The following is a 21,113-nucleotide window of genomic DNA, read 5'->3' as shown; positions in this document are numbered from 1 at the left end:
TGGTGCTGCCACTGTCATTGTCTGTTGTCCTGGCTTGCTGACACCTGGCGAGGTGGCACGAGCGCGCCACTTCAGGCAGCATGTGCTCTGGTGGCTGAAGCTTTGAACTTCGAGACTTCAAATCCGAGTGAAAGACATTGATCGATTCCCATTCCACGTCACCACGCGATTCCTACTTCTGAAAAAATAAGACCCTATCTGCTCCATAATCCTTGAGGCAGGTTCGACGGTTTTGCGTTGGCCAGTGCGGCCGCGCCTGACGTATTGGATCTCTCATCCCTGGGCCGGACGAGTAAACACTCAGAGCGTGAATAGTGGCGACGATAGGACTCTTCACCGTAATGCTTCACAGCGCTTCATAGCCTGAACCAACCAGAACAGAATGGCGTTGCCTTCCGGTCGCGCGGCGTTCAAGAAGAAGGATGGCTTCTTGACCTTGACACCGAATCGACAGTTCGTAATCTGGACTCCAGCGCCTGGCGATGGCCCACCTACGGTTTCACTGGCCCTCAGCAACATCACGAGTAAGTTGCCGCCGGGCCGAAGATTCGCGTAGCCGGAGGCTCCAGGACTGATATGAGATACAGACCTGCAGCAGACACCAGACAGCGCAGCCAAGGTTATGCTGAAGATTTTTGAAAAGCCGCCCGAAGCCACGGAGCAGATACCCTATCTCTTTCACTTCACCTCGTCGGACGCTAGATCCGAGGCCAACGCCATCAAGGACTTGCTCTCGAGGCTGCTGGCCGACGTTCGCTCCGCCGATCCCAGTGTCCCCAGACCATCAGGTAGTGGAACCCCGAACCCAACGGCGAACGGTGCGAATGGTGCCAGCGGTGCTGGCGGGTCGGGCTCGGGTTCTATGATGTTTGCCAGCTCCGTGAACTCGAAGCCAAGCAATGCTCGTTGGTTTGACGATGCTCAGCTCAAGGGCGATATCGAGTTGCAGCAGTCCCTCATGAAGAAGGACCGCACGCTTCACCAGACGTACATGGACGCGCGCGCGACGAAGCCCGAGTCGATATCAGACGCCGCTTTCAACGCGCAGTTCTGGTCGACCCGCACAAACCTGCTGCGCGCCCACGCCATCGAAGTGAATCAGCAAAAGGGCGCCTACAACGTTCTGCCCTCGATAAAGCCACGGCTGGAGAATGACGTGCTCAAGCTTGACATCACCGTCGAGATGGTCCAGCTCATTATGGCGCAGCACCCGCTGGTCAAGAGACTGTACGATGAGAATGTGCCAAAGATCCCAGAGAGCGAGTTCTGGTCTCGCTTCTTCCTAAGCAAGCTGTTCCGCACCCTCAAGGGCGACAGGATCACCGACGAGAGGAAGGAAGGCATCAAGCGAGATGCGCTCTTCGACGCCCATGATGCCAGCGAGAACACAGCCATGTTCCAGAGGAAGAGCATGGCGCAGAGTGTGCCGCATATTATCGACGTCCACGCCAACGAAGAGAACCAGGGCGGCTTCAGGAGCGGAAACCAAAAGGATATTGAGATGCGACCTCGCAAGAACGTGCCCATCGTTAGCACCCTCAACAGTCTCAGCGAGAGGATGCTTTCCAACGTGGCGCCTTCGGACCGAGAGGCCGGTCCCGATGGTGAGGACTTAACGTGGCAGGAGCTCGCCCTCCGCGATCTTCGAGGCGACGCCAAGGAGAACAAGATCATTCTGAACATCAAGGAGCAGAACCGATTCTTCGCCAAGAAGGATCAGGCCAAGTCCGCTAACTCGCTTGCCTTTGCGAAGCAGAATCCCTCGGACGTCCTCTTCGACATCCAAACCGATCTCGAGACAATCGAGACGGACGGCGCGGGCGGCCTGAACCTCCGTGCTGGCATAGGCATCATCGACGACAGCGACAGCGAGGAGGAGGGTCAGCGGCCACTTCATGTCGGCTCTCGCGCCGCGCGCAAGGCCGCAGGCGACGACATCATGGCGGGCATCCGCCAGCGGCGCGCCGAGAAGTATGGCGACATGACTACAGACGAGTCCCGCCCGATGGGCCTCCCCACCGAGATCGCCGAGCGTTGCTCGCTGACGCACGCGACAACGGTTGAGTTCCTGCACCAGTTCTGGAACGCGTTCCTCTCGGGCGACCCGGACCGCGCAAACGAGCTGCAATATCTCGTCGAGTCGCTGGGCCGGTCGGCGGAGCGTATCAATGCCGTTGCCGAGGAGGCCGAGCGGGCCCGCGACGACATCATCCGTGCCAAGAAGAAGGAGATTATGGATCACTACAAGGCAACGGGCAAGAAGATTAGGGGCTGGCGACCGGAGCACGAGAAGGGTGGGCGCAAGGCCGTGCTGGCCATTATGCAGCCTACGCTGGAGGCGCTTAAGAGGGCTCAGGCAGACTACAAGCGGGCTCTTGCCGCCGAGGGGGTGCAGCTTTCCACCGAGGCCTAAGGCCTGGAAAGCCTTCCCGGCTAGATTTGAGTACGTCAATGGAGCTAAGAACTGTACATTATAGTAGCTGGAATCGGAATCAACATTAGGTGTTTCCTACTACACTGGAAGCAACATCTTATCATAATGACATATACATCTGTAATTATGGCACCTCGGCGAGCGAAGAAGCCGCGCCTTCAAGTCGGGACGTTCGATAGTTGAGACAAAGAAAAACGCTTTCTTATGTTTATGAAGACTAATCTCGAAGAGTAGCCATTCATAGCCTTCAGGGTTAAAATCTCCTGAGAAGCTACCTCGCAAGTAATGATACAGTCCGACACTAGATCCCATTCATTCTATAATACGCGATGGATCCTCGACCCATCACGCAGCAGAAATCGTACAATGAACCCAAATCACTCCCGAGAAACGAGCCTAGGCTAGACTTTTCTCTCCAGGATATCAGTCATTAAGAAAAAACACTCCTCCAAGTCTAAGAGGAAATGGGAAAAGAAGGAGGCCGAGACTAGATGGGTGGTAGACGGCCTTACGCGACAGCTTGCCGGACCCGGGCCTCCTCGGCGTCAGCCGACGTCGGCAAGACGCCGAAGCCCATACCCCTCTTCTTCTGGCTGTTCCTCACCCGCACGTCGCCGTATTTCTCGTCGAACCGCCGGATGCTCTTCAGGCTGTCCATATCCTCGCTGACGCTGGCGGCGATCATCTTGAGCGCCTTGTCAAAGTGGTCCTGGCGCAGCGTGCGCTTCGGCGGGAACACGTAGGGCGCCGGGCCCGTGTGCCGGGCGGCCTCCTCGCTCTCCTCCTGGACGGCCGTCATGGCGGCCGCGACGCAGAGGTTCTTGAGGTCGGAGCCCGAGTAGAGCACCGTCTTGCGCGCGATGTCGTCGACGGACACGGACGGATCCAGATCCTCGCCCTTGAGGAGGATGCGAAGGATCGAGGCGCGGTCCGGCTGCAGCGGCAGGTCAACGAGGATTTTGCGCGGCAGGCGGCGGAGGACGGCGTCGTCGAGGTCGAAAGGCCGGTTGGTGGCGACCATGATGAAGGCTTTGGTGTCGGACATGCCGTCCCACTCGCGGAGGAACTGGTTGATGGTCTCACGGTGTGCGGCGCGGTTGCGCTGCCCGCGCGCCGCGAGGAGCGCGTCGGCTTCGTCAATGAAGATGACGAGCGGCGAGAGCTTCTTGGCGAGAGAGAATAGGGCGCGGACGTTCTTCTCGCTCTGGCCGACATACATGTCGTTGATGCTCGCGCCGCTGACCTCGAGCATGTTGGCGCTGCTCTCCTTGGCGACAGCCTTGGCGAGGAGCGTCTTGCCCGTGCCGGGGGGGCCGTAGAGGAGACAGCCCGGGATCCGGTCCGTGGCGAGGACGCCATAGGTAAAGGCCTCAGGGCGGACTAGGGACAATGACGTGAGGAGTTTGAGGTTGTTCTTGGTCTCCGGGTCGGCGTGGACGTCAGCGAACGTCGTCTTGATCTCGCTGCTGTTGACGAGGCCGCTGAGGAGCTTCTTCTCATAATCGTTGTAGTTGCCCGATACGCGGAGGCGTTCGGGCTCGGTCTTCTGCATGTCAGCAGAGGCGGAGTTTCCGCCGCCGGCGGACGGCTTGGAGCTCGTCGGCCGGTCTTGCAGGCGGTGCATCTGGGCTGTGCTATAGCTGCTGGACTCGACGACGTCGAAGAGCGTCCGCCACTCCTGATTGGGACTAGCGGAGCCCTCGCAGACGAAGAAGAGGCGTGCGATATGGTAGACATCGGAGACGGGGAGGATGGAGGTGGTCAGAACACGCGGGATCTGCGAGGCCTCCTTAAAGGTGCCCTCGGCGTCACCGAGGAGGTACTGTGGCGGCGACGACGTGGACACGCCGACGATGCGTAGCTTGCTCATGTCCGGCGAGACGCCAGCGATGGCCCTCAGCATGTGCTGGATGTTACGCAGGTTCTCTTGCAGGTAGTCACTGGCCTCGTACATCTTTTTGGTGTTGCTGGCGTTAACGATGCGCTGAAAGTTCAGGGGCAGGGGGATCAGGCACTCCTCGGCGGCGATCTCTTTGAGTGTTGATGTGTACTGGTCTGAAGGATTCTCATTGGATGACGTGCCGACGAGTATGACCTTCTTGCCGGCGCGCCACATGGTGTCAACGATGGCGCGTAGTCTTCCGATAAGCAGCGCGCCCTCAAGCGTCATGTTGAGCTCGACGAAGTCGTCCACATGGATAATGAGGTTTCGGTCGGATTGCGACGTCATTTTTGTGGGAGAGTTAACAATTTCCTCGAGGACGGCGTTGATCTTGAGGTTCTCCCATCGGTCGACAGAAGGGAGGATGTAGTCCTTGGGACCCTCTCTGATCTTCTGAAGCTCGTTATCCATGGGGCTGTTGTAGCCACCATCTACACCGTGATCCCGGAGGTTGACCCATGCGGCCTCGATCTCCCCAGACAAGTCCTCATCATTAGGCTTGGGCGACTCCTCGGTCTTGGCCAGACGCCCGTTCATCTCTGCAGCACGGTAGCCCAGTACGGACATAGAGCCCCGTGAGTAGGCGCAATCTTGACCGATGTAGTCGCCTACGAGCATCGCCAACTCCTGCGCATCGAGGTGAACGAGATCCGCCTCGGCACACGACGCAACATGCTCTATGAGCTTCTTTGTATGGCTTCGGCCGCTGTAGTTAGGGATATTGACGACGGTGAGGGGCCTTTTGAGTTCCCTCCCCACCGAGCCGGCGTCCGGCCTCAGGGAGAGCTCTGCGAGCACCGCTGTGACGATCTCGCCGCGGATTCTGGGGTCGAATAGCCTGAGTCCATCGCGCCTCGGCTTCGGCCGTCCCTCCTGAATATATTGATCAACCAGAGACTGCAGTACGCTGTCCTGATTTTGGTCCTCTACGGGACCGGCGTCTGTTGTGCCGCGTGTGTGTTGCGACAAGAGGTTGGACAGGACGAACTTGTTGGAGTAGCGGAGCATGTCCGCGAATTCGGTCGTCGGGAGTGGTTCGCGGGACCCCTGCGGGTGGTTCGAGGACCGCATCTCGTCAATAGAGAGGCTTAGCCACTGCGACGTCTCGGCTAAGATGCGGTTGCGCCTCTCGATGGCCTCGAGGTTGCCCTGGCGAAGCGCATCCTGCAGCTTCGCCTCGGTCCAAGAGGCATGATTAAAAACCAGCTCCAAGTCCTTCCACAGCAGGTCGTGCCAACGAGTGCCCATATACCGGCGATGCCAGAGATCGTTCGTGAGGGTGTCGATTCGGTTCTTGGGGTCGTACAGCGACACACCGTTCTCGAGGAAGCTTGTCGGCAGCTTCACCGGCGGAAGCTCATCGGCGGGTCGCGGCCTCGCAAGGCGTGCTCTCGCAGACGCGAACGCGCCGCCTCTGGAGCGTCGGAACGCCGACTCTGACGAGTTAACCTCGGTCTTGTTTATGCCATCGTCCCGACTCCTACTGCCGCCGTCATCCTGCTGCTCGCCAGCGGGTTTTTCGGAAGGTTTGCCGTCTTCTGCGCCGGCGCCGCCTTCGGACGGACTTTTCCGTAACCTATACGAAGGGTGGAATTGTCGACACTGGCTCTGGCGGGCGATCGTAAGTGCCAATCTTGACGACGCAGAGACTCGGGAGGCTGAGGCAAGGGCCCGAAGCCCTGTTGCATGCATTCGGAAGGACAGGGTGCAGAATGCCAGCAATTGGCGGTTTCGGTGCATGGCAAAAGAAACCTTTTTCGCCGTCAAGTTCTTTGAACCGGCGTTAAGGTTAGTGACAGCGGCGGAATCTCGGCGGAGCATTCACCGAAGCTCACCGACGACCGGACCACACCGAATCAGTCAGATTGTAATGGAATCGCAGATTGGACCACAGGCCCAGTAATAAATATATTGCCCAGCGTTTCGCAAGTTGATATGTTGATAAAAAAGGGGGAAAAAGAAGAAAAACAACAACAACAACAGAATGATGGGGTCTGCATCAGCCTAACGCAGTTTTTAAAGTACACTTTTATTGTGTATTGATGTCTTCAGGTTATTGCAACTAAGTGAAATGTCATGGCTTCGAAAGCACCCCTTGGAATCCACTACAGCAGCGGCGAGCAACTCCGGCTGAGCTGGTCTTAGAATATCAGATCCTCTCCATAGCCTAACGCCTCATGCTCTTTGGCCGATCCCTTGACACTTATCCACCACTCATGCCAAATTCGCAGTTGGTCATACAAGCTCGCTGTCAGCCCCTGCATGGTCCACTGTGGTCTGAGTGAGCCTTGCCCAGATTGTGTAGATGATGTTCCGCGGTTGATCCCTGACACCGTTAAGAACGGTCCTGTAGTCACCCAATTCCTACTGATGTCGTTTCCAATGTGTTCAGACCAGGTCAGGACTGTAGTGTCTTGGATCCTAAAGCCCTCGTTATGGGCCCTTAGGAGACGGAACAGACTCGAGGGTGCCACAACAGGCACATCACCTTTGTCAAGCTCCGCGCCGAGGTATTCATGAGCGCCTTCAGCAAGTAGGCTAAACCATTGCAATTTGTCCATGACGCTATCCCAGCCCTTGACGGCGGCCGGCATGAGCGAGAAGGACTCGATCGATGGTTGAAAGGCATTGAGGAGCCAGGTGATTCTTCTGAGGACATGAATGTGCTCAAGGCAAAGTGTCGTTCCCTTCACCACCGTGGCCCAGGCAAGCATTGCCGTGATCAAGGCCGGAATACAGGCGAAACTGTCCTCGCTCATTTGACGAGCTACAGTTGGCCCCATCAGTGCCAGGCCGAGAGCATCGCACAGCACGTCAAGCATTGCATAAGCTTCGTGGCTGGACAACGTGGCATGCAAAACTGCTGGAAGCATCTTTCCCAAGATGAACGACATGATAGCGTCATGTTTCAAAGCCCCTTTTAAAAGGAGAACCTCATGCGATAGTCGGTCTCGTTGAAGAGCACCCTTGAAGTTATTGAGGAAAAAGTGGAAGAGAGTGCTCGGGACTCTTGGATCACCTTCCGCAAGCTTAAATCCGTACGACTGGATCAAGGCCGCTTGGAGCTGAGGATCTTGCATGGGCGGGGAGTATTCCTTGCTCACTTCCAGGAAGAACTTTTGCACAGGGCAGATGTCCGTGCCGTAGGCCTTGATTAGAGAAATGATGTCGCGAACGAACTTGACATAGCTTGGATGCTCAGACGAGTCAGCCGCCATGATTTGGACATCAACCCGCATCTGGTTCATGACGGTGTTAAGCACTTTCTCGAACTCGATACGCATGTTCTTCTTTGAGGCGGCATCGGCTGTCTGTTGTGACTGTCGCATCCAGGATACCGCATCTGAAAGCGTTAGTCGTATATTCATGAGATGAGATAACGGCATACTCACATTCGAAGAAGTCGCGGTTGGACGAGTAACCTGGATTGACGACCAGTCCTGCAGTTCTGTCGGGGATAAAAGGATACCCTTGGCGCTGTAACTCCTGTCCGAAACGGTTCTCGAATCTCAAGCAGTGGCTTGGCTGGACGATGGTCGAGAGCCACAGTTGCAAAAGACTCGTTCCAATATCCTAATACGATGTTAAGATATTTCAGCCATATGTTTGCCTGCGTCTCTTACCTGCAGATTGATTGTTGCTCCCTTCTGGGCAACCACAGAGAGAAACAGGGGGAGATACTGGCGTTGTTCCCAGCTAAGCTTGCTCGGCGCCTTGCCGAAAAGCCCATACTTGGTAGGTTTGAAAGCTTGTGAGAGTGCCTGGAAACAGTTAGCACATCGAAATTCCATAGAAAGAGACAAACCCACCATCATTGTGCAACGAACGAACAGGCCGATCATCATGCCTGAAATAACGACGGACTGCTCAACGCAAGATTTCGGCACGGACGAGGTACCAGGACTGACACGTGACTGATTTGATAGGAGGCAGCGCGCTGTGGAGAGAAATCCGGTGGCTAGTTCGCGATCCAGCATCTACAATGGGTTAAAAAATGGTATCGAGCGAGAGTGGAAGTAGACATACAAGAATAGCATCTTCCGATTCCAACGTCCTAGACGCCATGCTGTCTTGACTGTCATCTGCCTCGTTAAAGACCGACTCGACCCTGACAAGAAGGCGCTCAAGAGTAGTCAGGGACGCCTGTAAAAGTGTAGACGGGAAATCTGCTGGCAGGGTAGAGAAGTGCTGAAAAACTTGCTGTAGTTGATCTGCGAGAAGATTAGCCCCAAAACGTCAAAAGTCGGTCAAGTTTGTGCCTTACATGGACTCGAAGCAAGTCTGGCCAGCTCTAAACTACCTGCATGTTGCACGGCATCCATCGAGGACTTGACAGAAAACAACATGATTTCCATTGTGGCAGCCTTGTTTGTAGCCACGATGGAGTTCATCAGATCTTCACTGACGTTGTTGCTAGCATCCTTGGATAAGGCCAAGAACTGCTGTTGAATATCTGCTGCGGCAGAATTGTACTGATCCAGGAGCTGCCTGAACACATTGGTCTGCCAGTTCGCCAGCGGCGTGAACGCTGCCGCAGACTCCTCATGCACGACAAACCGTGCGAGTTGACTCCACGCTCGCAAATTGATCAGACAAGCCTCCTTGTGCGAACTGGCAGGGATAACCAGTTTCTCCAGGTTGTGGATGCCGGGACGAAGGTCAGGTGGTGCTGCCCAGAACAGTGTACATAGAAGATCGTGATGGTTCCTGAGTGCGGCCAAGTCATGCTGGTAAACATTCTGCTCCCTGGAGTATTGCCGGTCATGGTTCGGGAGCGTACGAGCGACCAGGTTCCGGATGTCGTTGACTAGCCCCTTCTGCTTCAACCTTTTTATGGCCAGTGCCACAAGCTTGAGGAAGATGTGGAAACATCGATCGTCAGGCTCAACCGTGAGTGGTGGGTTTAGGTGAAGGCTGTCCAGAAAACGTGCCGAGCGGAATGCTTCTTCATTGCGCAGGTGGGAGAGATTCTGGGAACCGAAAAAGTCAAAGATGGTGCCGATAATGCCGCTGCACTTCTGCCATCCCCACTGGTCAACCAGGTAATGACATCTGGATACAAGCGCCCGACTGTATTCATTGAAACTGGGAGACTGACGAGGATTGTCTCTGTATAGCTGGAAGACGCGTTTCAGGATTTGCTGGGGCAGGTTCCAGCCTTCCATGGGAACCTGATGTCTCCTATCGCTTATGAGCACACCCGTATCATTGAACTCGCACAATGGCAAGAGCGTAAACATGTCCTTCCAAAGCCGTTCGAACTCCTCTGCATCCACTCCGCGGGTGACGCTGGACTGAAGCATGCGCGAATACGTAACGTCCCAGAAAGCCATTCTTGGTATCCGGATGTTTTCTAGAGTTTTCATCAAGAGTACCCAGGCATGTGGTACAACTCTATCCGAACGAATACCACGTTCACGGTATCTCAATATCTGAAGGTCATCGTATAGACGATTCACGTCGTCCAGTCCAATGTTGAGCAAAAGTTGAACTAGTGCCTCAGCAGCTTTTCTGAGGACAGCCTCCGTGGTGAAGCACTCTGTTACCAAATATTGTGTCTTTTGGCATAGCCGCACTGCCGAGGAGAGAATCAGGACCAAGTTTGACAAGATTTCAACAAGCTCTATACGTCTATGCGGGTCGAGGCCATGCTCCGAATCCAGGCGTGATAGGAAAGCCCGAGTTACATCAGAGAGACGAGTGACAAAGGACCTCGCATCAGAATCGTTTGCGAAGCTCATAGCTTTCTGTACGTAGTCGAGGACGAAGCGCGCAGCCTCTTTGGCGTTGAAGCCGGCTCCCGTTGATATTGCCGGCTTGATGACTTGATCGAGTATCCCGTCCATCAGAATACCAAGTTCGGAAGATACATGCTCATTCCATGTATCCCAACGAAGAACCAGCTCACCCAGGTTAAATGATATCCGGGGACGAGGGTGCCATACTTTATCTGGGAATTGGTCGTCCACCGTTGACTTAAGCCGACCGCTGCCGATAAGCGTTGTCTCATGAAAAAATACCCCACGGTCCAGAGGAAATATTTCAAAGTGCTGTGTGTAGTGTGTGCCAAACGGACCAAGTCCAAGGAGTTTGTTGTCGTTGGACATGGACTTGGGCCTCTCTGCTGGAGTCAACAGCTCCGTGGTCGGTAGCGGGTCATTGGCATGGTGGAAGTGAGCAGCGGCAACATCGATCTGTATCGGCTGGGCTGCCTTTCTGAGACGCTTAGGACGGGGCTTCTGGGTGATTGGTGGTTCGGGGGAGGCTCTGGTAGCGAAGCTATGCCCCGAAACAACTGAAGATACGTCATCCAGGAATGAATCCAGATGCGCACTCCGTGAGGACAAAGCCTGCGTTTGGCTGCGCCGGAAGAGAGTGTCGAGGGCCCGTTTCTTTGCATGGAATCCGATTCGCCCTGTCTGCTCAGTCAAATCCGTTTCGAGGTGAGCCGGCCTGTTTATGGCCTCTCGAGCATGTTGACTTGTGATGGAATGACTCCTGGATATGTTTCGTGCGCGAGCTCGCACTTCGGGTAAGGGGGTCGAAGGTGTTGAGCCCTCACGTCGACTTCGGCCAGGCTGCGGGACAGTGTCGACCTTGGGCGATGACGCCACGCCGCGAGCAGAAATATTGGAAGGTAACTGGGTAAGTGGGCGCCTCCCGGTTGATGTGGTCTGCTTTTTGCCCTGCAGCCCCTGACGGGGCCGAATCTTCCCTCCTTTCCACTTTTGCAGCACTGTACCGGCATCGACATTGTCCTTTCGGGTGGCAAGACGTATTGTCTTGTTTGAGGGGCTGGATCTTCCCAGGTGACACCTGTTTTGAGCCGTCCGGGCTGCTATCTTCAGGAACTTGGGCGCGTCTGGTTCAATAACGTCCAAAATGCTTAGTCTCGGAGGTGTCTTCGCTCTGGCAGCAGACCAAAATTTGCCCAATGTCGATTTATGGCTTTTCGCCCAAAGATCGAGGCGCGAGGCTTTGGAAGACCGGTTCATAGCTTTTGGAGACCTTCCCAGTTTCTCGCGCTGCTTGCCCGGGTTTGGATCATTTTTTTTCTGGCGCTTGGCGGGTTGCTGGAAATCTTTCATAGTCAACTGACGTTTATTGCTTGGAAGCATGGGGTCGACTTGATCGTCCTCGATAACAGAGCCACTGTCATTGTCATCTATAACCTCCGTTACTAGATTTTCGAAAGGTGAAATGGGTTGGACATCATGTGCTGCGCGCGTGGGCGTTAGTGCCGGTGTAATCTCATCATCCGAGTCCTCGAAGATGAAAGCAGCCGCTGCGCTTGATGCTGAACGACCAATTCGCCGAACCGCTACACCACGTCTCATTGCCTTCTCGGGTGACGCTTCGTGTCGTTGATGTTGAGTGGGCTTGGGCCGATTTGCTTGTTGATCAAGTCTGAGCCAGGATGCTGGAAGAACCCCTCGCATTCTTCTTCCAACATTCCTGACAACCTCTGCGCCAGTCTCCGAACCACTGTCGTTGCCGGCCTCCGATTCACCTCCTGATATGTCCATATCTCGGTGCCCAGAATCATGCTCTCCAGTATCGGAGATATCCTCCATGGTCAGATCGAGTACGGGGGGGTCCACGCCCATTAAACTGTGTCTCTTAGACACCGCCGGGAACACCATGTTGCTATCAATAGGCTGACTATCTTCCTCAGCAAATGGGTCTGGAATATCGGATACAGCAGGCGACGCTACCAGCTCCATCGACGGATTGACAGAGGCGTTAGGAACCTGTGTTGATGAAGACGGAGAAGAAAATGTGCCATATATCTCATCATACTGCTGAAACGTTGGCCTGGAGGGTATGCGAGTATTTGGAGTCGTCTGCTTGACCACTTTCGTCTTAGATGTGGCCCGTCTTACAAGCTTTCGTTTCTTCGCAGACCGGTTTAACAGTAAATTGCGGTGGATCTCATCGAGTGAGGGGAGTTCGTCATTATCGGAGAGGCTTGTGTTGTCGGTGTCACCCTGACTAGGTTGGCTGCTGGGCCCGCTGCGGTGCTTTGGGGATGAGGTTCGTAACGGCGACGGTGACGGGGACCGCGATGATAGGCGCAAGAGCCCAGAGCTCGGCGGGTCGTCAATCCCGTTGACTTGACTTTCATCTGTGGTCTCGTTTGACACATCAGGCGTCGTCTCTTGGCTATCGTCTTCGAAGTCCTTCTCGCCAGACTCTTCATCTGCTCTCTGTCGTCTAGGGGCCGGCTCCGTCGGCATTCTGACTGGACGAATGCCGTGTGACTTTAGGACTTTGCTGTATTGAGCGTTCTCGATAAGGTATGGGTGTTCCTGAATGGGTTTTCTCGGTCTGAATGAGCGTTCATATCGCACTGCGACGTGCCTGGCAACCTCTTCATCTCGACTTGTGGGTATATCCCGCTGAGTGGGCGACCGCTGCTGACTCCTCGCCTGGTTCTGCATTGGGATATCTATAGAGAATACGGCCCGAGCCTTAGCCGGGCGTCTTGCTGGGGAGGTGGTACCTGACGCGTGCTGCGAGACTGGTTCTGCGGCCTCTTCGTCCTGGCCAGGGCTTGCGCGACGCTCTGTGGCTGGTCCTTTTTGCTGGCTTGACTGCCCTTTTGGTTGACTCGTCAACGGAGAGACGACTGGGGACCTGGGCGGGGGAGAAAGGCTTGTGATGCCGTTCTCGGCCGGGAATTCGGGCTGGGGAGCTGTGATCTTCACATAGCTCGTCGATATACTGTCGTCGCCAGCCAAAGGATCGGGAGAGTCGTCACGGCCATGAGGAAAGTGTAACTGCCTCGTCCTAGCAGGAGGAGTTACTTGAACTTCCGGTTCGTCCAAGTTGAAAGGGTCGTCCATCTCGTCCATATCAGGTACCGAAGACAGTGGCGAAGAGGGCGGTTCCTGCTCGGATGGCCTTTGCACCTCATGATCCAGGGTTGTCGTTCCATGCTTTACAGACGCGACGGCGGACGATCCTTGCGATGACTCAGGAACATCCCATATGCTTTGTCGAGTGTTCTTCGTTTGCGGGGGTTCGACGGGGGTTTTCGAGGGAAGTTCGGGATCCAGCAGCGACTCCAAATCCTGGCTATCGAAGTCGAGCTCGTCGTCCGAATCTGGGACCTCGCCCAGTTCTTTCCAGTTCGCCATGACACGTACCGTTCATCATAAACAATTAAACATCGTAAAACATAACCGAGCGTAAGGCATTTGGGAGGTTGGTGGCCAGAAGATTTGGCTCGTTGTTTGACCCGGAAAAGCGCAGTGCATTACCTAACCCTGACTGGGACAGCGTTCGATGCAGACGCGTTCGGGCGGTTGAGCGCGTTTGGTGGGGCACGCGCCCGTCGCGCGGTCGGCAAACCACTTTACGTCGGCCAGATACCCAGCCGGGCCCGGATTTTTTTTGGAGACAGGCCGAGAGCTCTACCTTGCTCGGTCGCAATGCGCCGCTCAACTAATGCAACTTCGATTGCTCTACACCATCAACCGCTTGTTGTAGTCTGCAAACTAGCGAGGCTGTCCTGTCGGTATTACCAAACAGCAATTTGCCCCACTTCATCAACCCCTCCAAGATGAGCTTGCGAAACTTCCTGCCAATTGTTGTAGCTGTTGTGGCTGGTGTCGGCATCTGTATGTAACATCCCAGTCTTGTAACCCAAGAACGAGCTACCCTTCATGATGCCGGTATAACTGACATACCTAGCCACTTACACCTTGAAGCCTGCTCTTGAAGAGCAAAAGAGACTTCGCGAATCGAAAGAGCAGCTACCGAAAACCCTTCCTCCCGGTGAACCGAACAGCCCGGACTTACAAATCCCGAGCCTAACGACACCCAGATCTGGCGCTGACGCGGATAGCTCATCGCGGAAAACCTGAGGTGCAAAGAATGCACAGTAGACATGCTTGTGCTAAGCATCTCCAATTGGGGCAAGGCAATAGGACTGCGATAACTGCCCAAAAGCAAATACAAATGCATCACGAGACGGAGCTTCCTGAACTGATCATAGTAAGGCGTTAACCCCCGGGCGACTCAGGGTTGTGTTGATAATGCGGCAGTCAAACTGGAGGTCCCGCCAGACTGTAGGCATACATCAGATTGATTGCCAGATAGATGGCATGTCAGAATTCATGTAAAGATTGATGTAAATATGTAATATAAGGCAAGTCCCGCGAGTCGGGCGATTAAGAACACCGAAAGAGTCAGGCAAGATCTGGATATGCACTTGGCTGATGACGTCCGATTAGCCGAAATGCACCGTGATGTCAAGGTTGCCGTGGGTTCTCCGGAAGCACAAGTGCTGTGTTTTCCAGGCTTCACAGTAACACCACCTATGATTCTGAATCACTACGAAACTGGTGGAAAACAGTTAAAGAAATCACCAACAGCATTGGCGTATCAACGACCAGTAGCAAGCAGCCTTACTCAATGGCAGCCAAAACCCCGGGCAAGCGGCAGTATTCGGGATGGGCGTTGCAACAGCCGAGCGAGCGCGCCGTGCTAACCACATGAGAGAGCTCGTAGGTACCTCTCGGTGTCGGAAGGCCCAAGGAATATCAAGGTGAAGTACGGATACGGATACCTTACCCCCCTAGGCGATTCCAATTGGGTGGATAAGCAACGCACAGGCCATAATTCTATCACGTGATTTCCAAACACCCAGTCGCAGCTGGCGTATTGCAATCGAAATTCCAATCATACGATTGCCCGGAACTTCTAGGTAGCCAAAAAAACCCTCTCTTCCCTTCCGACGGCCCATCTCGAACGAACCACCCCCGACGTCACCGCAATTAAGACCCTCTCCGCTCTCTCGAACCGTTCCCATAGCGATTTTCGATTCTGTTAGACAAAAACCACAACCGAAAACACAATGTTGCGAACCCCGACCGTTTCTCTGGCCCGCACCGGCCTGCGCGCCGCCCAGCAGACCTCCGTCATCCGCCGCGCCGCCACCACCCACGCCATCTCCAACCCGACGCTCGCCAACATCGAGAAGAGATGGGAGGGCATGCCCCTCCAGGAGCAGGCCGAGCTCTGGATGGCGCTGAGGGACCGCATGAAGGGCCCCTGGTCGGAGCTGACTCTTCAGGAGAAGAAGGCTGGTGCGTAACTGATTTTCCGTTCATTCGAAAGACAGGTGTTCCGATTCTCCGCAAGGGAATTGGCAGATGGGGATGGACTGGAAGGGATGAGAGGCATTGAAAAAGCTAGATGACATGCACCAATGCCTCTTTCTTTCTTCTCTCCCGTCAATTGAGCCATCGCTGCAGCTGGGAGGGCAAGGTTCAGGTCTATAAATCCACGCTTCCCAATGCTCCAGCCAGATTGCAACGCTAGTTGGCAACCACCCAAACCCACCCCTGGTGCATATGCATTGCGTCACATCACAAAAAGCTATACAAAAAGATACGCGGATGAAACTAACGCAAATTGACTCAATAGCCTACTGGATCGCCTTCGGTCCCCACGGTCCCCGCGCCGGCACCCCCGCCGGTGAGGGCACCCGCGTCTTCTGGGGTGTCGCCGCTTCCGTCGCTGCCAGCTTGGCCATCTTCGCCTCCATCCGCGCCTTCGCCGGCGCTCCCCCCGACACCATGACCAAGGAGTACCAGGAGGCTTCTAACGAGTACCTTAAGGTATGTCACCGGCGTTCCGGACGCTTTGGACATGTATGTCCGGGCCAATGGCTAATTATTCTCCCTTCAGAACCAAAATTCCGACCCCATCACCGGTATCTCCTCCGAGGGCTACTCCGGCAAGGGCATGGTCCAGTCTCCTCCCAAGACCAATTAATCGATATCCTCATTCCCTATCGTCTCTTAGAATCACAATCACAATTCGACCATGGCAGTTTGCCCATGTATAAAACTAGTAGTAGAGCTGGCATGGGCTGGGGGGCTTGCGACGTGACTCGAGGACAACCATCTGCTTGGTGTAAATATTGTACCAAAAGATCTGAATTCCAAGCACCTTTCCATTTGTTTCTTCATATCTGTTCTTGGTATCCTCGGCCCATCTGTGTATACACGGTATGTGAAACGTATGGCCTCCATGGTTCGTATGCCTCTTGTCTCCATTCCTGCTCTGACAGGTCACAACAGTGTTGATTCTGTACTCCCAAGGTATGTAGCCGCACCACAAGGGACTAATTTAGTGGTATTTGAGCTACGCAGCTACGTTTGCCTGGACAAGTAATAGATCTATTGGATTTGGTTCTAATAAGACATGCTTCCGCACAATTCATGGCACCATTTTGGATTAGCTTGCTAAGTAAATTTCTCGTCTTCCCCTTCACCCGTGAGTCTCCATCATCTAGCATCTGTACAAACTCTCCGATCTATCACAGCTAAGAGTGCTGAGACACGGGAGACTCCAAGCCGAGGACCTGTACGCCGTTAGCTTCAAAGTGTATATTGACCGAGGAGAGAGGGGTATTACCAGAGCAGATCGGCTTGGAATATAAACATGAGCCCAGTTCTTTCGGTTGTTCCACTCCATGGGAGTAGTGGAAAAACGGGTACCTTCATCGACACGGGCGTGGCCTCCAAAGTCCTTGGAGTCGGTGTTGAGGAGTACCTTGTACGTTCCAGGCACCTCAATGCCAATTCTGTAGTCGGCAAAGCTTTCGGTAGGGTGGAAATTGAAGATGAAGACAACGCCTGCCCTCTCAAAGACAATGACCTTGTCACTCTCATTCTTGAGCGAGATGTATGCTTGCGGCGCCGCCAACCAGCCAAACTTATTCTCCGTGGTATTCATGGCCCGATCAAAGTTGTTGAGGAATTTGTAGCGAAGCAGGTCATCATCAGTGAGGTTAAGCTGACGACGCGCGTACCAGAACGAGTTCTGGTTGCCCTCGCGGGGAAAGTCGAGCCATTCCGGATGACCAAACTCATTACCCTCGAAATTGAGGTATCCTTCACCACCGAGACCGTGTGTCAGGAGGCGAATCATCTTGTGAAGGGCCATGCCTCGGTCAATGACCGGCGTCAATGGAGTCAAGGTCGACATGTTGGTGTACATCTCAGCATCACAGAGATGAAACATGAGGGTCTTGTCACCCACAAGTCTTTATTTTTGTTAGCTGGAGCTGGAGTTGGTCACCTTGGAAGAGAAAACCTACGCCTGGTCGTGACTTTCCGCATATGCGATAGTCTTTTCACCATGTCTTCGGTTTGTCAGTGTGAAGCAGATATTGCCGATATCCCATTCTTCGTCTTTCTTCTCCTTGAGGATCTTAATCCACATATCTGGAACGGCCATGGCAAGACGGTAATCGAAGCCAAGACCACCTAGGGAGAGCGGCAGACAAAGAGCCGGCATGCCAGACACATCCTCAGCGATAGTGATAACCTCTGGGTACAGCGAGTGGAGCAACTCGTTGGCGATCATGAGGTACGCAATGGCTTCTTCGTCAGCGTCAGAGCCGAAGTACTCGTGGTAGCCTCCAGAAAAGCCGCTGTTTTGGTTAGCACGCAATACCTCCACTCATCTATTTAAGGGGCGGGTGGCTTGGCTTACGTTCCAATACCATGATGCAGGTACAACATGCTTGTGACACCATCAAAACGGAAGCCGTCGAAGTGGTACTCGTCCATCCAGAACCGCAGGTTACTGAGCAAGAATCTCATTACTTCATGATGACCGTAGTTGAAAAGTCTGCTGTCCCACAGCTCATGACGACCGCGAGCCCCCTCGTGGAAGTACTGGTGGTCCGTACCATCGAACTCGTTCAGACCATCCAGGACGTTCTTGGAGGCATGGCTGTGAACAACATCCAGAAGCACGGTGATACCCATGCTGTGGGCGGTGTCAACCAGCTCCTTGAGGTCCTCGGGAGGACCATAGCGACTGCTGGCAGCAAAGAAGTTGTTGATTTGGTAGCCGAAGCTGGCGTAGTAGGCATGTTCCATAACAGCCATGAGCTGTATGACGTTGTAGCCGAGATCCTTGATTCTCGGTAACATGTTCTTCGTAAACTCTTTGTAAGTCGCAACCCGTAGCTCGGGCGATGAGATTCCCACATGAGCCTCGTACACGCGAACGCTTCGGGGCTTCTGTGGTCTCGGATGCTTGAACTGGTATTTCTCGGACGCCGGCGGGTTCCAGAATCGGGCTTCGTACGCGGGGGAGATGGACAAGTCTTGTGTCACATACTTGATCCACGCGGGCAGGCGGTCGATGCGTTCGCCGTTGGGGAGTTGCAAAGAGATCTGATTGGAGTTAACTTCAAACGCGGCAGGTGTATCTTGGGCTCGGATTTACCTTGACCTTGGAGTTGTGCGGGATCGCAGCCTGGCCATTGGCGGCAGGGAGGGTAATCTCGAAGACTCCAAAGCTGTTCTTCTTCATCTCATGGGAGTGCCTGTCCCAGTTGTCTGTTATGTTCCGGTTAGTAAAAATCATGCCGCCGTATCAGAGAGAGATAAACTCACTGAAGTCGCCGATCAAGAAGGCCTGTGTAGCGTTGGGGGCCCATTCCCTATACACGATGTTGTTGTTCTCGTCGACGTTGAAACCGAAAAGCGAGGTGCCCTGTCAAAGGCAGGTTAGCTTGAGGTTTCAGGAAAACATCACTATGCTTCTTCTTCTTCTTCTTCTTTTTCTTACCTTGGAGAACTTATCGAGGCCACCCTCAGTCTCGTTGATCTTCTGGATCCAATCCTGAGCACGGGCATAGCGCCTCTTGAGGGAATCCTGAAATGGTGACAGCCACGGGTCAAGCTTTACCACGCCTAGCGGAAATCAGCCAATGATCCTGCAAGGAAGGGAGGGAAGGTGTTACCAGTGCCATCAGTAGGAAAGCCGTCAGCGGCACCACTAGAGCCATTTAAGGCGATTGAGTTGGAAGACTTCTCGACAGCAGTCATGTTGGAGGATGAAGACTGGTGTTTAGAATTGCAGTTGAAGTTGAGAGTGCGGGGCAGAACCGCAGTAGTTCAGATCGAATTCAGCCTGAAGTAGGGCAAGACACAGCACGTCAGGTGTCGTCCAAGATTGCAAGGTACCTAAGGTAAGGGGAGGCAGGGTGAACGTAGGGAATGAGGCGGGTTGCAAGCAATTGAAGCTGCCTGTGCAAAATGTTGAGGCAAGGTAAAGAGGTAGGCAAGGTAAGGTGGAAGAGCTATGTGACGGCAGAGCTAAGTACCTGAACTAAATGGGATTCCACGCCTTTCCTAACGTAGGTCGGTAGGGGTATGGAGCTAGGCAAGGAATGCACAGATTGGTAGCAATCTCTTCAAGAGTTAAAAGAACCCGGGAAACCTCGATCAGACGTTGGATGGTCGTGAAGACAGCAGTAAAGATAATGATATTGATGTGTGAAGGAGGAATAAGTTTGGAAACAATAATGCTACAGGAAGCGACGCCTTGGATGTAGATACTTTATGTACATTGGCCTGATAAATTTCCCCCGCACTGTCTGGGATGAGCTTGGGGATGGCTTAAACTTGCATCCAATTCATGGGGACACGAGAGGTGGGCGGGAGAAGGTGCAATCTTCGGCGCATTGCATGGTATGACGTCGTGGGGCAACGCAGCTCACGGGTCGCGTCTCCCCTCACAGCAAGCCCGCAGCAGTATTTCAGCAGTCTAGGTCTAGTCTAGCCCCAGCACCCTCTGTTGTTGGTCTGCTGTGGTCAATTCAACGAGAATTGCTGCAGCATCGGAAGCGCCAGGGCGCTAAGGCAGACAGGCAACAGGGTAGGAACGACGGGGAGAGAAAAAAAACCGCTGTCGCCACTCCAACCCCTCCTCCGTCCCTCTGGCGTCTCAACAACAAATGCATCGGCCGAATCAGAACACATCTCAGGTGGGATGACTGTCCATCCCAGATGGTCCAAGGCGAATGGTACGCTGAAGGTTGAGGCTTTTTCAGCTGCTAACTCCGCGTTGGCCCCTTGGTTTTACTTGATAATAGACTGCCGCTTACAGGTTTGCCTGCTTTGAACCATACTCCTTTGAGTCGAGGTAAGAGGACACCGAATGCGATGTTGTACCATCGGTGAACCAGTTAAGGGGGGTTGGCGAGCAGGGTAGACGATGGCTCTGATCAATCAGTATCAGCGTAGTGGGACCGACATGTCGTTATCGTGGCCAAATGCCATCACAGATACGTCGTGGGCCCTCCGAGAATTGCATGCCTGGCCTAACGCACAGTGGTGGAGCTTGCCCCTATCATGAACTCTGGGGGTGGATTAGGTACGAGTTCCTACCTCGATACCATTGGCCGTCAACCATATGATGGACCAATTCACAGACTGTGGATTCTGCAGGCCGAACCGCAGTTCAACCACGAAGCCGTTGCATTTATTTGACAGAAACCAGTGGTTGACAAGACCATTTGTTCCATTGTGTCAGTTGCACCAGCGCCTCGAGCCGGGGATGTCCATGGTTACTATCTGACCTAGTACTGGTGGTCTCAATGCCTGGATAGGGTAATCCCAAGTGCAAAGTTGGTGAAAGTGCACAACATATGAACTGATGGACGTAGCACTCATCATACATCAACTGTCAGGCTGCCTATTTGACCATACGATTCAAAAATAGGATCGTGCAGGTATAGTTAAAGGTATTGCATGATCGTACAAGCTTCCGTGCATTCGGATTGACTTTGGGAGCATGTTTGGGGGATGAGCGCACGTAACTTTCCCCAATCTTAGCCGCTCCTAAGCGCTGCTGTGCTGGAGCTCCAGCTCCTCAACCCCGCACCCGTCCACGAGCTCTGGCCATGGTTCCTTATCCGGC

The 21,113-nt window shown here is 54.0% G+C and overlaps 5 protein-coding genes across 5 annotated transcripts; 2 read left to right on the top strand and 3 right to left on the bottom strand.

Moving 5' to 3' along the window:
- Positions 1-382: 382 nt before the first annotated feature.
- Positions 383-2,413, top strand: GLRG_08088 (TFIIH p62 subunit domain-containing protein; the record flags this gene model as incomplete). The annotated part of the gene is made up of 2 exons (XM_008098773.1): positions 383-524; positions 588-2,413. The coding sequence occupies 2 exons, from the start codon at positions 383-385 to the stop codon at positions 2,411-2,413; spliced, it is 1,968 nt and encodes a 655-aa protein (XP_008096964.1).
- A 529-nt stretch (positions 2,414-2,942) lies between these two features.
- GLRG_08087 (ATPase) lies at positions 2,943-6,068 on the bottom strand (the record flags this gene model as incomplete). The annotated part of the gene is made up of 1 exon (XM_008098772.1): positions 2,943-6,068. The coding sequence occupies one exon, from the start codon at positions 6,066-6,068 to the stop codon at positions 2,943-2,945; it is 3,126 nt and encodes a 1,041-aa protein (XP_008096963.1).
- Positions 6,069-6,611: 543 nt separating this feature from the next.
- On the bottom strand, positions 6,612-13,516 carry GLRG_08086 (Mus7/MMS22 family protein; the record flags this gene model as incomplete). The annotated part of the gene is made up of 7 exons (XM_008098771.1): positions 6,612-6,702; positions 6,771-7,719; positions 7,769-7,949; positions 8,000-8,137; positions 8,186-8,353; positions 8,403-8,587; positions 8,641-13,516. 7 exons carry the CDS (start codon positions 13,514-13,516, stop codon positions 6,612-6,614), a joined length of 6,588 nt encoding a protein of 2,195 aa, XP_008096962.1.
- Positions 13,517-15,237: 1,721 nt separating this feature from the next.
- On the top strand, positions 15,238-16,160 carry GLRG_08085 (cytochrome c oxidase subunit IV; the record flags this gene model as incomplete). The annotated part of the gene is made up of 3 exons (XM_008098770.1): positions 15,238-15,469; positions 15,810-16,003; positions 16,074-16,160. 3 exons carry the CDS (start codon positions 15,238-15,240, stop codon positions 16,158-16,160), a joined length of 513 nt encoding a protein of 170 aa, XP_008096961.1.
- Positions 16,161-16,713: 553 nt separating this feature from the next.
- Positions 16,714-19,237, bottom strand: GLRG_08084 (alpha amylase; the record flags this gene model as incomplete). Its single annotated transcript, XM_008098769.1, has 8 exons — positions 16,714-16,752; positions 16,806-17,436; positions 17,491-17,826; positions 17,889-18,580; positions 18,633-18,745; positions 18,803-18,902; positions 18,978-19,102; positions 19,153-19,237. 8 exons carry the CDS (start codon positions 19,235-19,237, stop codon positions 16,714-16,716), a joined length of 2,121 nt encoding a protein of 706 aa, XP_008096960.1.
- Between the last annotated feature and the right edge of the window lie 1,876 nt (positions 19,238-21,113).

This window comes from Colletotrichum graminicola (genome assembly GCF_000149035.1).
Source record: "Colletotrichum graminicola M1.001 genomic scaffold supercont1.36, whole genome shotgun sequence".
NCBI lineage: Eukaryota > Fungi > Ascomycota > Sordariomycetes > Glomerellales > Glomerellaceae > Colletotrichum > Colletotrichum graminicola.
This window is presented reverse-complemented; position numbering and strand designations above follow the sequence as displayed.